This window comes from Trichosurus vulpecula, chromosome 6 (assembly GCF_011100635.1).
Source record: "Trichosurus vulpecula isolate mTriVul1 chromosome 6, mTriVul1.pri, whole genome shotgun sequence".
NCBI lineage: Eukaryota > Metazoa > Chordata > Mammalia > Diprotodontia > Phalangeridae > Trichosurus > Trichosurus vulpecula.
Genome location: NC_050578.1, coordinates 247,525,230 through 247,542,991, shown reverse-complemented (window position 1 = coordinate 247,542,991; position 17,762 = coordinate 247,525,230). Strand labels below are relative to the sequence as shown.

Below are 17,762 nucleotides of genomic sequence, written 5' to 3'. Positions count from 1 at the left end.
TGATGCTGGACTTGATGGGACAGCTAGGTGGCGCAGTGGAGAGAGCGCCCCGGAGTGCGGAGGGCCTGAATTCAAATGTGCCCTCAGATACATACTCACTGTGACCCTGATAGCCTTAAAAAAAGACTTGGATTCAACCCCCATATTAGATGCCTACTACCTGTTTCCTGATCTGTAAAACAAGGTAGCTGAAGTAGATGGACTCTGAGATCCATTCTTGCATTGGATCTTTGACCCTAAATTTAAGGAAAATAGTACAGGCTATTATTTCCTAAAGTATTTTAAATTTGACCAAAGACTTTACTTGGAACAACCCAGTACTTTTATTCCATTTTATAATTGAAGAAAATGAGGCTCAGACAGTGACTTGCCCAATGCTGCGCTGTGAGTGTCGGAGTCAGCTATGAACAGCCCACTTGGCTCCACTGAAGGTGACTATGACTCTGAGAGGCATTTTGGAAATGGGAGGTTGGGCTCTGTTCAGTTGTCATTCAGTCGTTTTTCAGGCACATTCGACTCTTCATGATCTCATTTGGGGTTTCCTCGGCAAAGATACTGTAGGGGTTTACCATTTCCTTCTCCAGCTCATTTTATAGATGAGGAAACTGAGGCAAACAGGGTGAAGTGACTTGCCCAGGGTCACATAGCTACTAAGTGTCTGAGGCCTGAGTTGAACTCAGGAAGATGAGTCTTCCTGACTCCAGGCCCAGCACTCTATCCACTGCACCACCTAGCTGCTTCTTTCCTACTGAAGTCCAAACACCGTAGGCTAGCATTCATGGCTCCAACTTTCCTTTTCAGTCTTATCTCTCCTCTTTCTGTTATCCCTATGTTTCAGCCTCCCCAGAATGCTCACTGAATTACATTTTCATACTGGTGTGCCTTTGTTCATGCCTGGAATATACTCAAACCTCCCTCCACCTCCAACGTAAAACTGTTGAAATGCAATCCATTCTCCAAGGCGCCTTGCTTTTTCCTTACAAAACTTTCCCTGATATCCTGGGCCAAAAATCTCCCACTCTTCTTAACTCTCACAAAGTCTGCTTTGTACTTGTCTTTTGCATAAATCACCATTTACATAAAGCCTTTTTTGAGTCCCCTAAATGCTAGTGCTTTCTCCCAACATGACCTTACATTAATTTTGCATATGCTTATACAGGTACACATTGGTTCCTTCGACAGAATGTAAGTTCCTTAAGAGTAGAAACTTTGATGTTTTTTTATCCCCCATACCTGGCATATAGTCTGCTTAATGATGCTTACTGATTGATTAGCACACTTTACTACTTATTATATTTATCCTCCTCTCTGTCCTTGTCCCTTTCTCTAACCTCCCTTCTAAATGCTTCCCAGCCCACACCAGAGACCACAGTCTCATTCTCCTGACTGCCTTTCCCAAAATACTATTCCAGGAAGGCCCCAGACATGCTTCACTTTCATTTCTCCTCTCTGGGCACCTCTTCCACTGAAACGACCTCCTCACCTGTAGCCCTGAAGGCAACAAGTATTCTCTCCCACTGTGCTCCAGTTCTAGATCAGGACCCATGATCAAATCAGCTCTCATTCATTGCTCCTTGGAGGAGTATGTCAATAGATCCCACTAGGCCCCCACCCACCATCCCTCTAACTTTCTGAACCAAAGTGTCTCTCTTTGACCACCACTCCCCCAATGTGTGTTGTTTCCCCCAAAAGAATGTAAGCACTGATCTTTGTTTTTTGTGTTTGTACTCCCAGCATTAGAACAATGCTTGGCAAATACTAAGTACTTTACAAATGGTTTTTCATTCCTCTCTTCTTGGCAGTTAGACTACAAGGTGCCTAGAAGCAAGGGCTTGGTTTTATTCATCCTTCCAGTCCTTTGGAGGCCTTGCAAAGGGCTTTGGGCACAATAAACATTAGATACAATCTGTTGGAGAAAGCATGAGGCATCTTTAGATCTAAACATTCCTAGGTCTGTGGATGGACTTGTCCTTAACATTCTTCCCATGGGGTTGTGGGATTCCAATCATTGATTCTGAAAACCATTGTTCAAAGGTGCTTGATAAATGCCAACCAAATCATTCTTAGGGGGAGATCAGGGAAAAAGTGATGACAGAAGAACCAGGCAACTGGTCTCAAACCAAAGCTATGCCATGATTCTCCCACGCTGTTTTCTTCACCTCATGTGTCGACCTATGCTGCTTTTATCTCATGGGGCACTAAGGGATACTAGCATACTGGACTTCACCAGGGCTTTTGAGGGTCACAGAATATAAGAACTGAAAGAGGCCTTGAGGGCCATCTAGTCCAAGCCTCCTATGATCAAGGACTCTTCTACGTCCTCCCCAGCAATAGACCACCCAGCCTCTGATTGGAGAAGGGGGGGGGGGGCGGTATCCATGGGCCTGTTGGACCTAAGCCTACTGGCACACTGTTTGGCTAGAGTGGACAGAAGACAACAATATGCTTCGTGCAATCTTGTCTTTTGACATTTGACATTTTCATGCTAATTTCCCATGTATCATCTCACTTGGTTACCATAATGAAAGGTGTAGCAGCTTTGGAAGTACTCAATCCATAAATAATATAAAATCATAAAATGGAAAGGAATCTTAGGGATGAATTAGTCTAATTCCTTTAATTTACAATGCACAATTTTCACTGTGACTCACATGGATTCAGAGGTCTATTCCTGCTTTGGATCAATGACCGTAAATTTTTATTTTAAAAAAGGTAAAAGCTAATATTTTCTTAGAGTATTTTAAGTTTGACAAAATACTTTACTTAGAGCAATGTAGTATTTTTACCCCGTTTTAAAGTTTAGGAAAATGAGGCTCAGAGAGTGATTCACAGATTCTCTAAGCTTACAAAGAGTGACTGTGATTGGCTCTCATACTACATTTCTCAAGCCGTCAAGCTTATGTGTTACCTACCCGCCTTTAGGGTAACTAATGGTGCCCAATGCTTTTATATGGAGAACATTTCACCTAAATCTGAGGTTCCCAACTTTTCTTACTTCCTATATCCCCTAGCTTTTAGTAAATCTTTCTGTATCTCCAATTCAATATATGAGGAAATAAATTCCCTAATTTACCATGCATCTGCACACAAGAAACAAAATAAAGAGATTAATAAATTTTTTTTTAATTTGATTTTTTTGCAGGAGATTAATAAATTTTAATAGGAAAATAGTTATTTACCAGATGTCCCCTAGACCCTTTATAGAAGCTTCTCAGATCCTCGGAGGGTATCCAGAATCCCAGATTGGGAACCCTTGACCTAAATGTCCTGAAACTCTGACATGGACTACAAAGAAGTGAATGATATGGAACTAGAACGAATGACCCAGAATAATAGAAATGTTAGGAGATCACAGAAAAGTCTGTAGCTGCGATCTGGGTCACAGCCTGGAGAACCCACCTCCAGGAGAAGCCGGACAACATCAGGAAAGGGAAGGGGAGCAATGCCATACACTATGTTGTTCCTCCTCTGCCTGCCTTCTTCTGCCTCCCACTTTTCCCCAGAAGCTCTGGTTGGTTTCTTCCTCAAACTGCTGGCAGGAGGAAAAGATACCTCCGGCAAACAGGTTCCTGAACTCCGAGATTCTGTGACAATACCTGTGTGACCTCAATCAAGTCACAAGCAACCTTTCTGTTCCCTGGTTTATCTCTAAAATGAGGGTGTTCTCCTATCAATCAAGTACCTATTAAGATTCCACTATGTGCTGGGCATACAAGTGCAAATAATAAACAATCCCTACTTGTAAGAAGCTTACATTCTGGAAAGGGGGGACAATGGGGGTCTTGGGTCTTCAGCTCTAAAACTTATGGTCCTAATATCAGGGGAGGGGTTGCATCACAAAGGGAAGACAGGTTGTGACACTCACGGCATTCCTTCTCGTCACTCTCATCAAAGCAGTCCGGTAGCCCATCGCACTGCCACGCCCCAGGGATGCAACGTCCATTGGTACACATGAAGTTTCCCGGAATGTTACACTCGTTGGTGGAGTTATTCCCAGGCAACAGCTGGCTCTCTGTGGGAGGGGAGAGAGAGAAGAGACGTTTTGAGAGAGAGAGAAAGAGAGAGAGAGAGAGAGAGAGCACTCCATTTTAACCCACTGCTCTTCGTTTATGAGGCATTTTAATTCCATTCCTTACGAGGAGTTAGTGAAAAATCAGCATTTTTTTTAAAAAGCCATCATGAGTGGCTGATTATTGTATGAGGCAGGGGTTACCCAAAGATTCCTGGTGCCTAATGATAGCTGATGACTTTATCGACTTACAAAGAACATTACACACATTCATTGCTTTTAGATCTTAACAACGAAAATTTAAGGGGAGCACTAGAATAATAAATACCATTCCCATTTCACAAAACTGAAGCAAAGAGATGAGAAGTGACTGGCCCATGGAAACATGACTATTAAGTGTCAGAGCTTGGATCTGAACATCAAACCAATCCAAGCATTTATTAAGCCCCTACTGTGTTCAAGATACTACGTGAACGAGCATTTATTAAGCACCCACTGTTGTAGTCACTGGCGATACACGAATAAAACCAAAAATAGGCCCTGTTCTAGAAGTATCTACATTTGAATGGAAGAGGAAGGAGATGTGACAGAGAAATGGATAATCAAATACTCGGTAGAAGGAGTCAATAAGAAGCTTCAAAGATCAGAATGGGATTTCTGGAGGTCAGGTGTTTGAGCTAAGCCTTGAGGGAAGCTGGGGATTCTAAGAAGCAGAGGTCTCAGGAAAGGCAGGCTGGAGGCAGATTGTGAAGGGCTTTGAATGCCAAGTTTAGATTGCTCCTAATTGCAAGTCCTGAGTTCTTTACCTACTACCCTCCCGCTCTCAAGTACTTACACTTATAGACAGTAACTGATGCCTGCTCCTGAGCTGCCTCAGATGCTGTATCTCCTAGACCAAGAAGGTCGACAGAATCTTGGGTTGGAAGGACCCTCATGGTCATATGGTTCAACCTTGACCTTAAATAGGACTTCTTTTACAAGGTCCCTGACTAGTGAGCATTGACCCTCTGCTCAAACATTTCTGATGCCAGGACACTCACTACTTTATGAGGCAAGCGGCCCATTTCATTATAGGATAGCTCGCATAGTTGTTTCATACGATTCTTCAAAGTTTTCCAATCACATTGCATACATAATCTTATTTGATCCTTATAACAACCCAGTGAGGTTAGTGCCTCATTTTATAGATGAGAAAATTGAGGCCGCACAGCCAGTAAGTGCCTGAGGCAGGATTTGAACCCAGATCTTACTGACTTCAAGTCTAGCACTTGAGATACAACATCATGGCACCCGTCTCCTTGGTGGACTTTCAGCCCGACTCCCAAAAGAAGTACCTTGAGCTCAGATTCTTCCCTTGCCATGCAGACTTACGGATAAGAGCCAACCCCTCTTACTCCTCTCCTTCCGCACCCTCCCATCCCTCACCACTGCCAAAACCAGATAACAAAATCTAACAAAACGCTCTTAGTTAGTTCTTGAGCTTCCAATATCCTGAGAGATTAGGGGCTAAAAGGCGAGTCTAGTAAGTTCATTCCAGGATTCTAAATGCCGGTGGGATAAATATAGACCAAGTCGAAATTTAAAAATAAATCTAGTGGTCACAATTGCAGACATTTGTTCATATCATCAAACCAACCAGCCAAGGGGGTCACTGTTAAGGGACTCTCTCTCTCCCTACCCCCAACCAAGGCAAGAAAGAGGCATGTTCAGATCTAAAATGAGCAGTAATCACATGCCATTATGCCATCTTCTAGCCTTGGGACCATGTAACTGGCTATTGGATTTCTAAAGCCCTGTTGGATATAGATAAAGGACTAATGAATCAGAGTAAGGATGCTCAACCTATTCTGTGTCATTGACACCCACCTTAGGGAGCCTAATGAAGCCTACAGACCTCCTTCTCTGAAAAAAAAAGTTTTTAAATACAAATTTTAAAAAATAGGATAACAAAAGAAACCAACTATATTGAAATAGTGGTCAAAATATTTTTCAAAAACTTCAAGGACCCAGGTTAAGAACTTTTGAATTAGATGATATGGTTAGGTCGCACTTTCTCTTTCTCTAATTACTTTATATATGCTTATAGGTTTATTCTGTATATCCGGGCATTCACTTGTAGTCAGGAAAACTTGGATTTAAATCTTGCTTCTTACATTTATAAACCAGGTCAAGCCGGTAAATTACTTTATCTTTTTTTTCCTTGTCTGTAAAATAAGTAGCTTAGATTCAATGACCTCTAAGGTCCCTCCTAACTCTTAATCCATGTTTCTATGATGGGGAGTTGGGGAGATGATCAGAACAACAGCACATACACTTCACCTCAGTATTAGACAGAGAGAGCAGACAGACAGACAAAAAGAAAAAAGAGAAAGAAAGAGAAAAAAGAAAGAAGGAAGGAAGGAAGAAGGCAGAGAGAGGGGATGAGAGAGAAAGAGAGAAAGAAAGAAAAAAAGAAAGAGGACAAGGAGAGGGGGTGGGAGAAAGAAAGAAAAAAGAAAGAGGACAGGGAAAGGGGTGAGAGAAAAAAAAGAAAGAAAGAAAGAAAGGAGGAAGGAAGGAAGAAAAAAAAGAAAGGACAGGGAGAAGGGGGAAGAGACAAGAGGGGGAGAGAGAGAGAGAGAGAGAGAGAGAGAGAGAGAGAGAGAGAGAGAGAGAGAGAGAGAGAGAACAATGGAACAATGAACAATGTCTGAAAAAATAAACATTAAAAAAAGAGCTCATGATTGGAATAGCATTTTTGTTACTATCTTATTAAAGTTAATACATGAACTATTTCACAGGAAATAAAATAACTGCTTTGTAATTGGATAAAAGAACTGAGAGGTAAGTTCATCCCCTGCAGGCTCACTGAAAGCATCCTTGGCAGGACTCCGTTAGCCAGAAATATGATGGAGATAATACACACTTAAGCCTATCCCCAAATAGTTTTAACTTCTGTTCAGTCTCTAACTTTGGAAGATTTTTGTTCGATGGAACGTAGAGATTATGAGGATTTCATATGGAGACATCTATTTAAAATGTTCTTAAGCTTTTTCAAATCGATATGTCCAGGAGATTGCAGGACCCAGTTCTCTCTTTGATAATGATCTGGATTCAGGAGAGTATATTGGTCTAGTTCTTCCGAATATTTCAGGATCTGTATTTGTAGTATGGGGACTGGACGTCTGTCAAGGTGGCGAGCTTCCAATGTAGAATTTAGCCACCAGGTCATATCTTGCTAGGAAGTCCGCAGGTGGTAAACGTTTATAGCCTGAAATGATGGGTTGTTCTCTCTACTGTCTTCTCGCATTGATCCCTAAGTCAGGGCTCTCTAAGGGTAATGCTTAAGGGGTAGTTTCTGATCTATTATTATTGTTACTATCATATTACTAGTGGAGATAGTAATTCCTATTGTATTGGCGAAACTCCTTTTTGGAAGTCCACAGAGAATAAATCCTTGTGCATTACATAAATGATAAGGTTTACTATCCCCCACCAACGCTAGGGGAAAGGAAGGCAAGGAGTCAAGTGGCTACATCAAGATAAAATCTAAGTTCCTGGTGATAATTTATTATAATAATTATAATAATATTACATTATTTTATAATAATTATTTACTATCAATAATAATAACAGCTATTTCAATAGCATCTTACAGCTTACAAAATGCTTTCCTTGCAAAGCTGTGTAAAACTGTCACTTTATAGTAATATATTTTACAAATGAGGAAACTGAGGTACAGAGGATGTACTACTTGTGTATCAATTCCAGATCATAGAGTTAAGCTGGAAGAGATCTGGGTGGCCACAACTATCCTTTTACAGATAAGAAAACAGGCCCAGGGAAGCTAAGTGACTTGTCCAAGGTGACAAAGGTAGTCAGAGTGAAGGCAGGACTTAAACCCAGTTCCCCGAAGCTACTGCTTTTTCCACTGTGCTATGTTGCCTCCTCAATTCAATTCAACTTAATAAGTATTTATTAAACAGCTGTGTGCTGTGGATGGGTGCTGAGCCTCTAGGCACTGAGGTACAAAGACCAAGATGGAAAAATCTCTCCGAACTCGGGGAGTTTTCATTCCACTTCCCTCAGCCTCTGTGTGCCTCTGCTCCTCATGCAGACAATGAGGGAGTTAAACCAGTCTCTAAGGACCCATCTAGCACCACACTTTCTGATCCTCTAAGTTATGGGACTTGCCTCTGGACACAGAAAGCCAGAATCTCAGAGAAAGAAGGGAGCTCAAGGACCATCTAGTTTATCCCACTTCTGAAAAAGGGTTTTCTCTACAAAATAAATAATGGTGATGATGACGACGATGATGATGATGATAAATAGCATTTATACGGTGCTTTAAAGTTTACAAAGTACTTTCCATATGTTATCTCATCTGATCCTCATAACAACCCTGCAAGATAGGTGCTATTATTATCACACTCATTTCTGCAGTTGAAAAAACTGAGGCACACAGAGGTTGTCTTTCCCAGGGTAACACAGCTAGCTAGTAGGTATGTGAGGTGGGTTTTGAATTTGGGTTCTCCTATCTCCAAGTACAGTAGTCTAGATGTTGAGGGCAGTCTATATAATATAAAGGCAGTGACAGGAGAGACATAACGCCCTGTACAAAGAATAAGTAAGGTAGTTCATAGAGTGAAACAGAGGGAGTGAGATGGAACGGTCTATGCTCCATGCCACCTAGTTGCCTAAATACCCAGTCAATGGTCATCTAGTCTTTGAAGCAGCGAGGCGTCCCGAGGGAGACAGGAGGTATGTGCCAAGCACATCCAGCCACAACCACCTTATCACCATCTCTCTGGAGAGGCTAATGGAGACAGCCCAGGACCACGAACCCAGAATCCTTGGGAATAGCAATGCTTCTAGTCAGCTGTCCCAAGCCACCATCATGGGAAGTAACTCCTGCCATTTAATCTGTTTGACTCAGTTTCCTCATCTATAAGATGAGGCTAATAAAAGCATTAACCTCCCACGGTTGTTATGAGGATCAAATAATTGTAAACTGCCTAGCACATGATAAGCACTACAGAAATATTCATTATTATCATTATCGTTATTATTAATCTTAACAAATACTCCTAAAGGGGCTATAGACACCTCTACTGAAGACCCAGAAAAGTTCTTGTCATTAAGATCCTTGTGACTGTCTAATGGCTCAACACTAGAAACTAACAAGATTTTTATCAGTGGAAATGATGTCAAAGAAAAGGCGCAGCCATCTGCTTTGCTGCTGCCCCCTAAGAATCATGGCACCTTTCCTTCTGACTCGCATCTGGAACCTTCCAGATGTGTTATCTCCCCCACTGGAAACATGAGGGGACACTGGCTTACTTTTCTGTTTGTACCCCCAGTGTTTAGCACAGTGATCTGCACACAGCAGGCACTTCATAAATGCTTCCTTCATTCATTCTTTGTTTGAAGACCACCCAAGGCAGCCTTTTCTGATACTCAGTTATGATTATAGGGAGGTTTTTCTTTACATCAAGCCCAGATTTGCCCTTTTACACCTTCCTCCCATTGCTACTGGTTCCACCACCTGGGATCAAGTAGAATCAACTGAATCCCTCTTCCAGGTGATAGGCCTTCAAACACTCCAAGACTGCTATCATGTCTCCCAGTGAGACTTCTCTTTTCTAGTCTGACTATGCTCCGGCACTGTACCAGTTCTTCATATGGCATGAACTCAAGGTCTTTCCCAATCCTAGCTGTCTTTTTCTAGATTCTCTTCAGTCCTTCCTAAAATACAGCATCCAGAATTGAGGAAGAATCCTACCAAGTACCGTGGCCAGCACTCGAACCCAAGTCTTGAGACTTCAAGTCTGGTGCTCTTTCAGTACAGCTATACTGCTAATAAACTACCTACCCACGACCCTGCCTATTCCTTGCATGTGATTTGTGCCATGCAGAGCACATCTCTCCTCCTGCCTAAATAGCAAGCAGGACAGGCATACCAAAAATACAGAACTGGAACCTGTCTGGATCTACGCAGCTAAATTATGGCCCAATTGTTCTCAGAAAGGTTAGAAATCTTTTCAGCTTGACACTAGGACCTTCTGCTGGCTGCAATATTTATCCCACCATGTATGTCTTGGGACACATTTAGAACCCAAAGAAACCAAGCATTAGCAAGAGTAAGCTAGCTGGGCTTTTGCCTCCTCCCCTTCGCTTTTTTTTTCCTTCATTAAGCTGAAAAACAGAAAATTGTCCGTTTTCACCATAGCACATCCCTTTCTTAAAATAGCTGCGCCATCTGCCCCACAAATGAAAGGTCTTGAGCTCACCCACTCAGGGCCAGAGCAAACAGTCTTACTGCACAGTTACTTCCCTGATGGCTAGCATCCACAGATTTCCACTCAGGGAAGCGAAAGAGCAGGGGGGCTTACAAAGGTGAACATCTGCTGCATCCTGATCCTGCTCACCTTGGAACGATGGGATGGCCAATCTTTCTTCTTATCGATTTTCCCAGCTTTTGAACAGTGGTTCTATTACTTGGAGTTGTTCTTGGACTTAATTGGAGAAGTCATTTTTCTTCCCTCCCAACCCCATGCTCCATTCATTTACTGAACTTTCATTAAGTACCTACTATGGGGCAGACTATGGGGCAGCTAGGTGGCACCAGTGGATAGAGTCATGGATCTGGAGTCAGGAAGATCTGAGTTGGAATCTGGCCTCAGATACTTAGCAGCTGTGTCAAGTCACTTAATTCTATTTGCCTCAGTTTTCTCATCTGTAAAATGAGATGAGAAGGAAATGGCAAATCACTCCAGTATCTTTACCAAGAAAATCTCAAAAAGGGTCATGGAGAGTCAGACAGGACCGAAAACGACTAAATAACAAATGTGCCAGATTCCATGCTAGGCACCTGGGGTGCAAACTTTTTGCCTTTTTTATTCGGATCTTCCCAAATGTCATTGTCCCTTCTCTCTGGGAGGAGCCATTTGGCACAGTGGACAGAGCACTAGGCATGTAGTCTGGGAAACACAGTTGCAACCCAGCTTCAGACACTAGCTGTGTGATCCTGGCCCCATTCATTTAACCTCAGCCTTGTTTCCACATCTGTAAAATGGTGTTGATTAAATAGCACCTACCTCCCAGGACTGTTCTAAGAATCAGACAGTATTATTTGTATAGCACTAAGCATAGTACCTTAAGCATATAATAGACATTATTAAATGCTTACTGACTGATTGGCAGAATGATTTGAGAGGAGAGAGACTGTGGTTAAGTGGCTATTATAATACTTAGGGCAAAAAAGGATAAGGACCCAAACCAAAGCAGTGACCATGTGGAATGAAGGCAATAGATTGTAGAGATGTCATAGAGATAGCATGTACAAGGCTCAGCAAATGATGGAATATTGCCCCCTTTTTCAGAAAGCCTTTTCCAGACCTGCAGCCTCCTGCCCTGACCTACAGCTGGTGCCTTCCTCCTTTTATTACTTTCCATTTATACTATATATATCTTGTATGTATTCCAAAGAAAGTAAAAAAAAAAAGGAAAAGGACCCATCTGTACAAAAATATTTATAAAAGCTCTTTGAGTGATGGTCAAGAATTGGAAACTGAGGGGATGCCCCATCAACTGGGGAAAAGCTGAACAAGTCGTGGTGTGTGATTGTCCTGGAATATTATTGTGTTGTAAGAAATGATGAGCAGGATGTTTTCAGAAAAAAACACAGGAAGACTTACATGAACTGATGCAAAGTGAAATGAGCAGAACCGGGAAATTACTGTATACACCAATAGCAATACTGGATGATGAAGAACTGTGAATGACTTAGCTATTCTCAGCAATACAACGATCCTAGACAATTCCAAAGAACTTGTGATGCAAATGCTATCCACCGTCAGAGAAAGTACTGATGGATTCTGAATGCAGATTGAAGCATACTTTTTTTGTTAATTTTATTTTTCTTGGGTTTTTTTGTTTGTTTTCATTCACAACATGACTAATATGGAAATATGTTTTGCATGGTTGCACACATATAAGCTATATCAAACTACTTGCCTTCTCAATGAGTCGAGGGAGGAGGAAGGGAGAGAATTTGGAACTCAAAATTTTAAAAAAACAAATGTTTAAAAATTTTTACATGTAATTAGAAAAAATAAAATATATGTACCAAGTTATTTGCATTTTGCCTACATCATTAAAATGTAGGCTCCCTGACAGCAGGGTTTTTGTGTGTTTGTTCTACTTTCTATCCTCAGCACTTAACACAGTGCCTGGCACATTGTAAGTACTTAGGAATGACTGCTGATAGACTGGCTAATATGGGGTATGAAGGAGAGGGGAGAGTTAAGGATGACTTCGAAATTGTGAATCTGGGTGTCTAGCAAGATAGTGTTGTCCTCAACAGAAACAGGGAATTTAGGGAGGGGGGGAAGGTTTAGTGAAGAGGTCCAAGTTCTGTTTTGGACATTAGAATTTGATATTCCCACAGGACATTTAGTTGGATGGCATGGTATCATGTTGGGCATCTAGGTGGCACAGTGGATGGAGTGCTGGGCCTGGCGTCAGGTAAACTCCAATTGGTATCGAGCCTCAGACACTGAGTAGCTGTGTGACCTTGGGAAATTCTCTCGGCCCAAGTTTCCTCATCTGTAAAAAGGGAATAATTACACCTCTCCCTTCAGCTTCATTGTGAGAACAAAATGAGATAATTTCATCATCATTGGATACAAATCCCACCAATGAGACATCCTCCCTTCCTACCCTGTTCCAACATACCAGCAGCTTCCTAAAGGACATTCGGTTCAGGGACACGACAGCGTCATGAGAGGAAAAAGCAGACCCCACCACGGAGCCGCCCAACGGCCCTGGCCTTTGGAACTTTGCCGGGTCAGATGTCACTTTCCATTTTTTACTTTATACCATTTTAATTCTATGCTCTTGAGTAATAGCTAGGCAACACACGCCTACTCCAGGCTTCACATTTGATTCTGAAAGCCTCCGTCAAAGAGACATTCCTGAAACATCTCCAGGGAGTTAAGACACTTCTCCATAGTGTGTGTTGCCAGCACACATGCTGCGGCAGGGCCTATTTTTCCTTTGACTCACATCTTTTAAAAAAACACAAACACACACACACACACACACACACACAAGCGTATTAGAAGCCACCAAGTGAGCCTATCTCCAATGATTTGTTTATAGACATTACTTGAAAAGCCTCCAAAGACTCATAAAACTCTGGCCTGATCTGCTTTGGTCTGCATCAATGTCAGACTGAACTACAGATGAGCATCCTCAGGACCGTCCCTGGGGTTGGGCAGGGACTGTCATGAAGGGCTACTTTCTCCTTCTACTCTGACCCAGGCAGCCCCAGTGTGCATCCCCAGAAAAGGAAAGATGGTTGTTAATCACCGACGGGGGAGTTTGCCTGTCAAGGGGCCTCTGGATAATGGAACAGGTAGTTCAGCAAAGGCATCAGATTTGTTCCAGCCCATGATAAGCCAGGGAGGTTCACTTTGTCATTATTAGCCTAAGTTTTCATTTTTTTCCATTTCTCAATTTTGTAAATGGAGACCCTGTTATGCCCAGAATTGCAGGAACTTGGTAAGGAAAAGGAGGAGAATGGACATTATACTATGCTTTACAATTTGAAAAGTGCTTTGCATAATTGTATCTTTTGAGTCTGTGAGGTAGATATTATAAGTAATTTTCTCCCTATTTTATAGATGAGAAAACTATCTCATCTCAGAGAGGGACATGGTCACACAGCTCATGTCAAGAGCCTCTGACACTTCGTGGGTGACCCTGGAGAAGTGCGGCATTCAAGGGCATTTTGAGTGGACATCGGTGAGGTCCTCTGTGATGCTGATCTCAACTGGCTAGTTAGCACGCTTAGGCTCCCTCGAAGAATCCCTAACAGAGTGCTCATTCACCCATTTAACACTCATATCACTCCAGAAGGGTATGCCCTTCTTGAATCTGTCCATTTACATTTTCAGAAACTATTTACCAATAGTCCGATAGATCTATAATCTCCGGGATATCAGAGCTCAATCAATTAACCAGCATTTATTAGGTAAAAGCTCTATTCCATGCCCTGGGGAAGGCACTGGGGATACTCTCCTGAGTAATGCAGATAGTTGGTAACCTGTCCGTGCTGCCCAACCCTTCCCTGGGCCCTAAAAATGCTTGGATCTTCCTCTCAAAGCCCATCTTCCATCTACTCTGTTGTATGACGTATGGAAGTATTTATTCATACATTGTCTCCGCCATTGAAATAGCAGCTTCTCGAGGGCAAGGGACTGTTTTTGCCTCGCTTAGCATAGCGCCTGACATACAGTAGGAGCTTAACATATGCTTGCTGATAGATGTCCTCCCATAACCTTGTCAAAAAGGGGTCAATGTGCTGGAGGTCTTTCCTGAGTTTTCATGACAAGACATTCTATGGCAGATATGGGCTTCTTGTTGTTGTTCAGTTGATTCAGTCACGCCTACTCTTCATGACCCCTTGGACCACCCTGTCCGTGAGGTTTTCTTGGCAGAAACACTGGAGCGCTTTGCCACTTCTTTCTGCAGCAGATTAAGACAATGAGAGGTGAAGTGACTCGCCCAGGGTCACACAGCTGGTGAGTGTCTGAGGCTGGATTTGAACTCAGGGCTTCCTGACTCCAGGCCCAGCATTCTATCCACTGAGTCACCCAGTTGTTTCTTGATTATTTTTCCTGGATCTGACTCCCCTGGAGTTCTTTTGTAGTTGTTGTTGAGTTGTCTCAGTCATGACCAACTGTTCATGAGGTCTTCTCGGCAGAGATGCTGGAATGGTTTGCCACTTCCTTCTCCAGCTCATTTTCCAGATGAGGAAACTGAGGCAAACAGGGTTAAGTGACTTGCCCAGGGTCACACAGCTAGTCAGAGTCTGAGGCCAAATCTGAACTCAAGTCTTCCTGACCCAAGGCCCAGTATTCTATCCACTGCACAACCTAGCATACGGCGATCCATCTGTTATCTCTCTCCCTGCCCGCCCCACCCCCCCCCCACTTCTCTTGCACACAGGAGCACACGCACACTTCTCTGAGGACTTTTTCTTTTTCTGGAAAATTTACAAAACAAATGAGATCATGTCTGCCATGGCTTTAAGCTTTTAGGAGGAGGCAGAGAGAAGGTAAGCAGGTGAGACTCCTTGGCAAGCTATAAAACATCCCCTCCTCCTCCTCCATCCTCCATGACCCAAGGAAAAGATTCTTCTCCCACCACCTGATCCATGGAGGGCAAGTTAAGGACAAGCTCCTTTTGTGCCTCTGTGGAACACGACAGCCGGACGAGTGGTGCGGAAGCTCACCACTTCCTTTTTACAACAGGAATAGTGGGAAGTCAGGGTCAAACAGGTAGTGAAATCTAAACGAAAGGAGGAAGGGGATGGGAAGGAGGGATGAGTCTATGACCATTTTTATCAGGCATCCAGAAAAGCCGGTCTGTGCCCCTGCTTAGAGCCAAAGGGATGCGGAGGAGCATTGGAGCTCAGCCCCACGAAGGTCAACTGGGAAGCTTGGCCTCTTCTTTTGGGGTGTCCAGCCTCTAACAGATACCCACAGCTCGGACCAAGGGGGAAAATCCCACTTCTAATGTGAATTAATAACGACCCCCCACTGCCCCATCCCCACACATACACTTCCCCCTCCTCTCCCAGCTTAAAGTCATCTCTCCTTTGCCCCCGCATACCCGGTACTCTGTTTATGTGAGTATAAGCTTGCTGAATCTGTTCGAACCCACACCAACGGAATGTAAACAGGCACTTAGTTTCTCTCTCTCTCTCTCTCTCTCTCTCTCTCTCTCTCTCTCACTTTCTTTTCCTTCCTTCCTTCCCTCTTCTTATGCCTTTCTTCCATTCCCCCTCCTTCCTTCCTTTGCTTTTTCTGCCCAGGTATCCCCATTGCGAAGCCCAGTGTCTAACAACGAATGCTGTTCAACACAGGGATGTGAAACAAGAAACAGTTAACAGTGATAACTAGCAGCTCATGTTGGTGGAGCCCTAAGCATTACAATGAGTTTTGTGCCTAAGGTCCTTGAGAGTGGGGATTTGTTTCATTTGGGGGCTTTGTATTTCTAGCACCTAGCACAAAGTAGGCTCTTAATATAAATGCTTGTTGATTATCTTCTTTCATCCTCACAGCAAGCCTGGGAGGCGGGTGATGTTATCATCCTCATTTTATAAATGAAGAAACTGAGAAGTTAAGTGACTTGCCCAGGGTCACTCGGCTAGTTGATCTGTGAGGCGGGATTCAAACTCTGGTCTTCCTAACTCCAAGCCCAGAACTTCCTCCTAGGCCACATGCCTTTGATTCAATTCAACAAGCTTTTTTTTTTTTTTAAATGCTGCGCTGGACACTGGGGATCCAATGACAAAAAGAAACAAGCCCTGCCCTCAACGAGCTTCTATTTCGGGTAGCAAAAGCCATAAGGGTTGGAAGGCCAATTGACTTCCATTGTGAGACACACACTACTGTATTATTGAAGGGGGGTAAAGAGTTCAGGTTCAATCAGTCAGTCATCAAACACTTACTGAGTGCTTACTTTATGCCAAGTACCAGGCTTGGCACTGTGGGCACAAGGCAAAAATGAAACCCCCTCTGCCTTCAAAGACCTCATGGTACCAGGGGTAACAACACATAGAATGTGTATCATTTTTCTAGAATTTTTATAATTTTTATGTAACTTCTATAATTAGATAAAATATAATTATATCATTACAGAAGAAGCTATGTACACAAAATAAGGCACTTGGGGGTGAGGGTGTACAGCTTAAAGGTGCTATTTTTTAATCAAGTTTTATAAAAATGCAGAATGTTGTTTTACTGGTGAGGATTAGGAAGGGCTTCATGGAGGAGGTGGCACTTGAGTTCAGCTTTCATGAAAACCGGGGATCCTAAGAGACAGAGGCGAGGTGGGAGTATACCCCAAAATGGGGGTGGGGGTGGGGAAAGGGCATCAGAGGCCCAAAGTCAGGAGACAGAATGTCTGATTGGGCTCAAGAGCGTGGGAAGCTGAGTAATAAGGTTGCCAATTTTTAATATTAATTGCTAATTCCATTGCTGCAATACGTGGTTCATTCTTGGCTAATTAACATAATTCAATGAGAGACAGACCCAAAAAACCCACATTCGAGACAGAAGAGAATGGGGCAAAAGGAAAGCTCCAACAGAGAGCTCTGGGAAATTTCAAGGAAGGGGAGGATGCTTTCTGGTGGGAGCAGGAACTGGAGAGGAAGAACAGAAAGGCTTCCTGGAGGAGATGGTGTCTGACTTTAAGGGAAGAGGAAGACATCAACAAGCCATAGAAAGAGAGCAATGCATAGACCTGAAAAACCAAAAATGAGATAGGGAAATAAGTAGCAACCCGATTGGGACAGAGCATCGTGTGCATTGAAGCTGGGGGCAGGGGAGTGAAATAAAGCGGAAAAGACAGAATGTAGAGGCTCTTAAATTACGGTCCAAGGAATCTGTACTTTACCACAGAAGTAAAAGGGAGCCCCAGAGGGTTTTGTGGCAGGGGAATGTCATGGTCAGAGCCGTGCTTTAGGATCACATTAAAAAGATGACGAAGACTGTAGAGTCAAAGCTAAAAGGGAGTTCGAAGGTCATCATCAAGTCTAATCCCCACTTTACAGATGTGAAAACTGAGGCCCAGAGCAGGAATGTACCTTGCCCCAGGACAGCCATGTAGTAAAAAGCAAATCCAGGCTTCAAATTCAGGTCGTCTTTCCAGAGGTAGCATTTTTTTCCCCACTGTACCAGAGACAGCTAGCATCAATTACCCA

At 43.0% G+C, this 17,762-nt stretch overlaps 1 protein-coding gene across 2 annotated transcripts in view; it reads right to left on the bottom strand.

Annotated features, from left to right (window-relative positions):
• Window positions 1-17,762, bottom strand: part of LDLRAD3 (low density lipoprotein receptor class A domain containing 3) — a 267,610-nt gene that overhangs the window by 160,927 nt on the left and 88,921 nt on the right. For both annotated transcript variants that reach the window (XM_036764829.1, XM_036764830.1), the window contains exon 2: window positions 3,866-4,012. In XM_036764829.1, coding sequence (XP_036620724.1) covers window positions 3,866-4,012 — 147 coding nt within the window. The remainder of the gene's footprint in view (window positions 1-3,865; window positions 4,013-17,762) is intronic.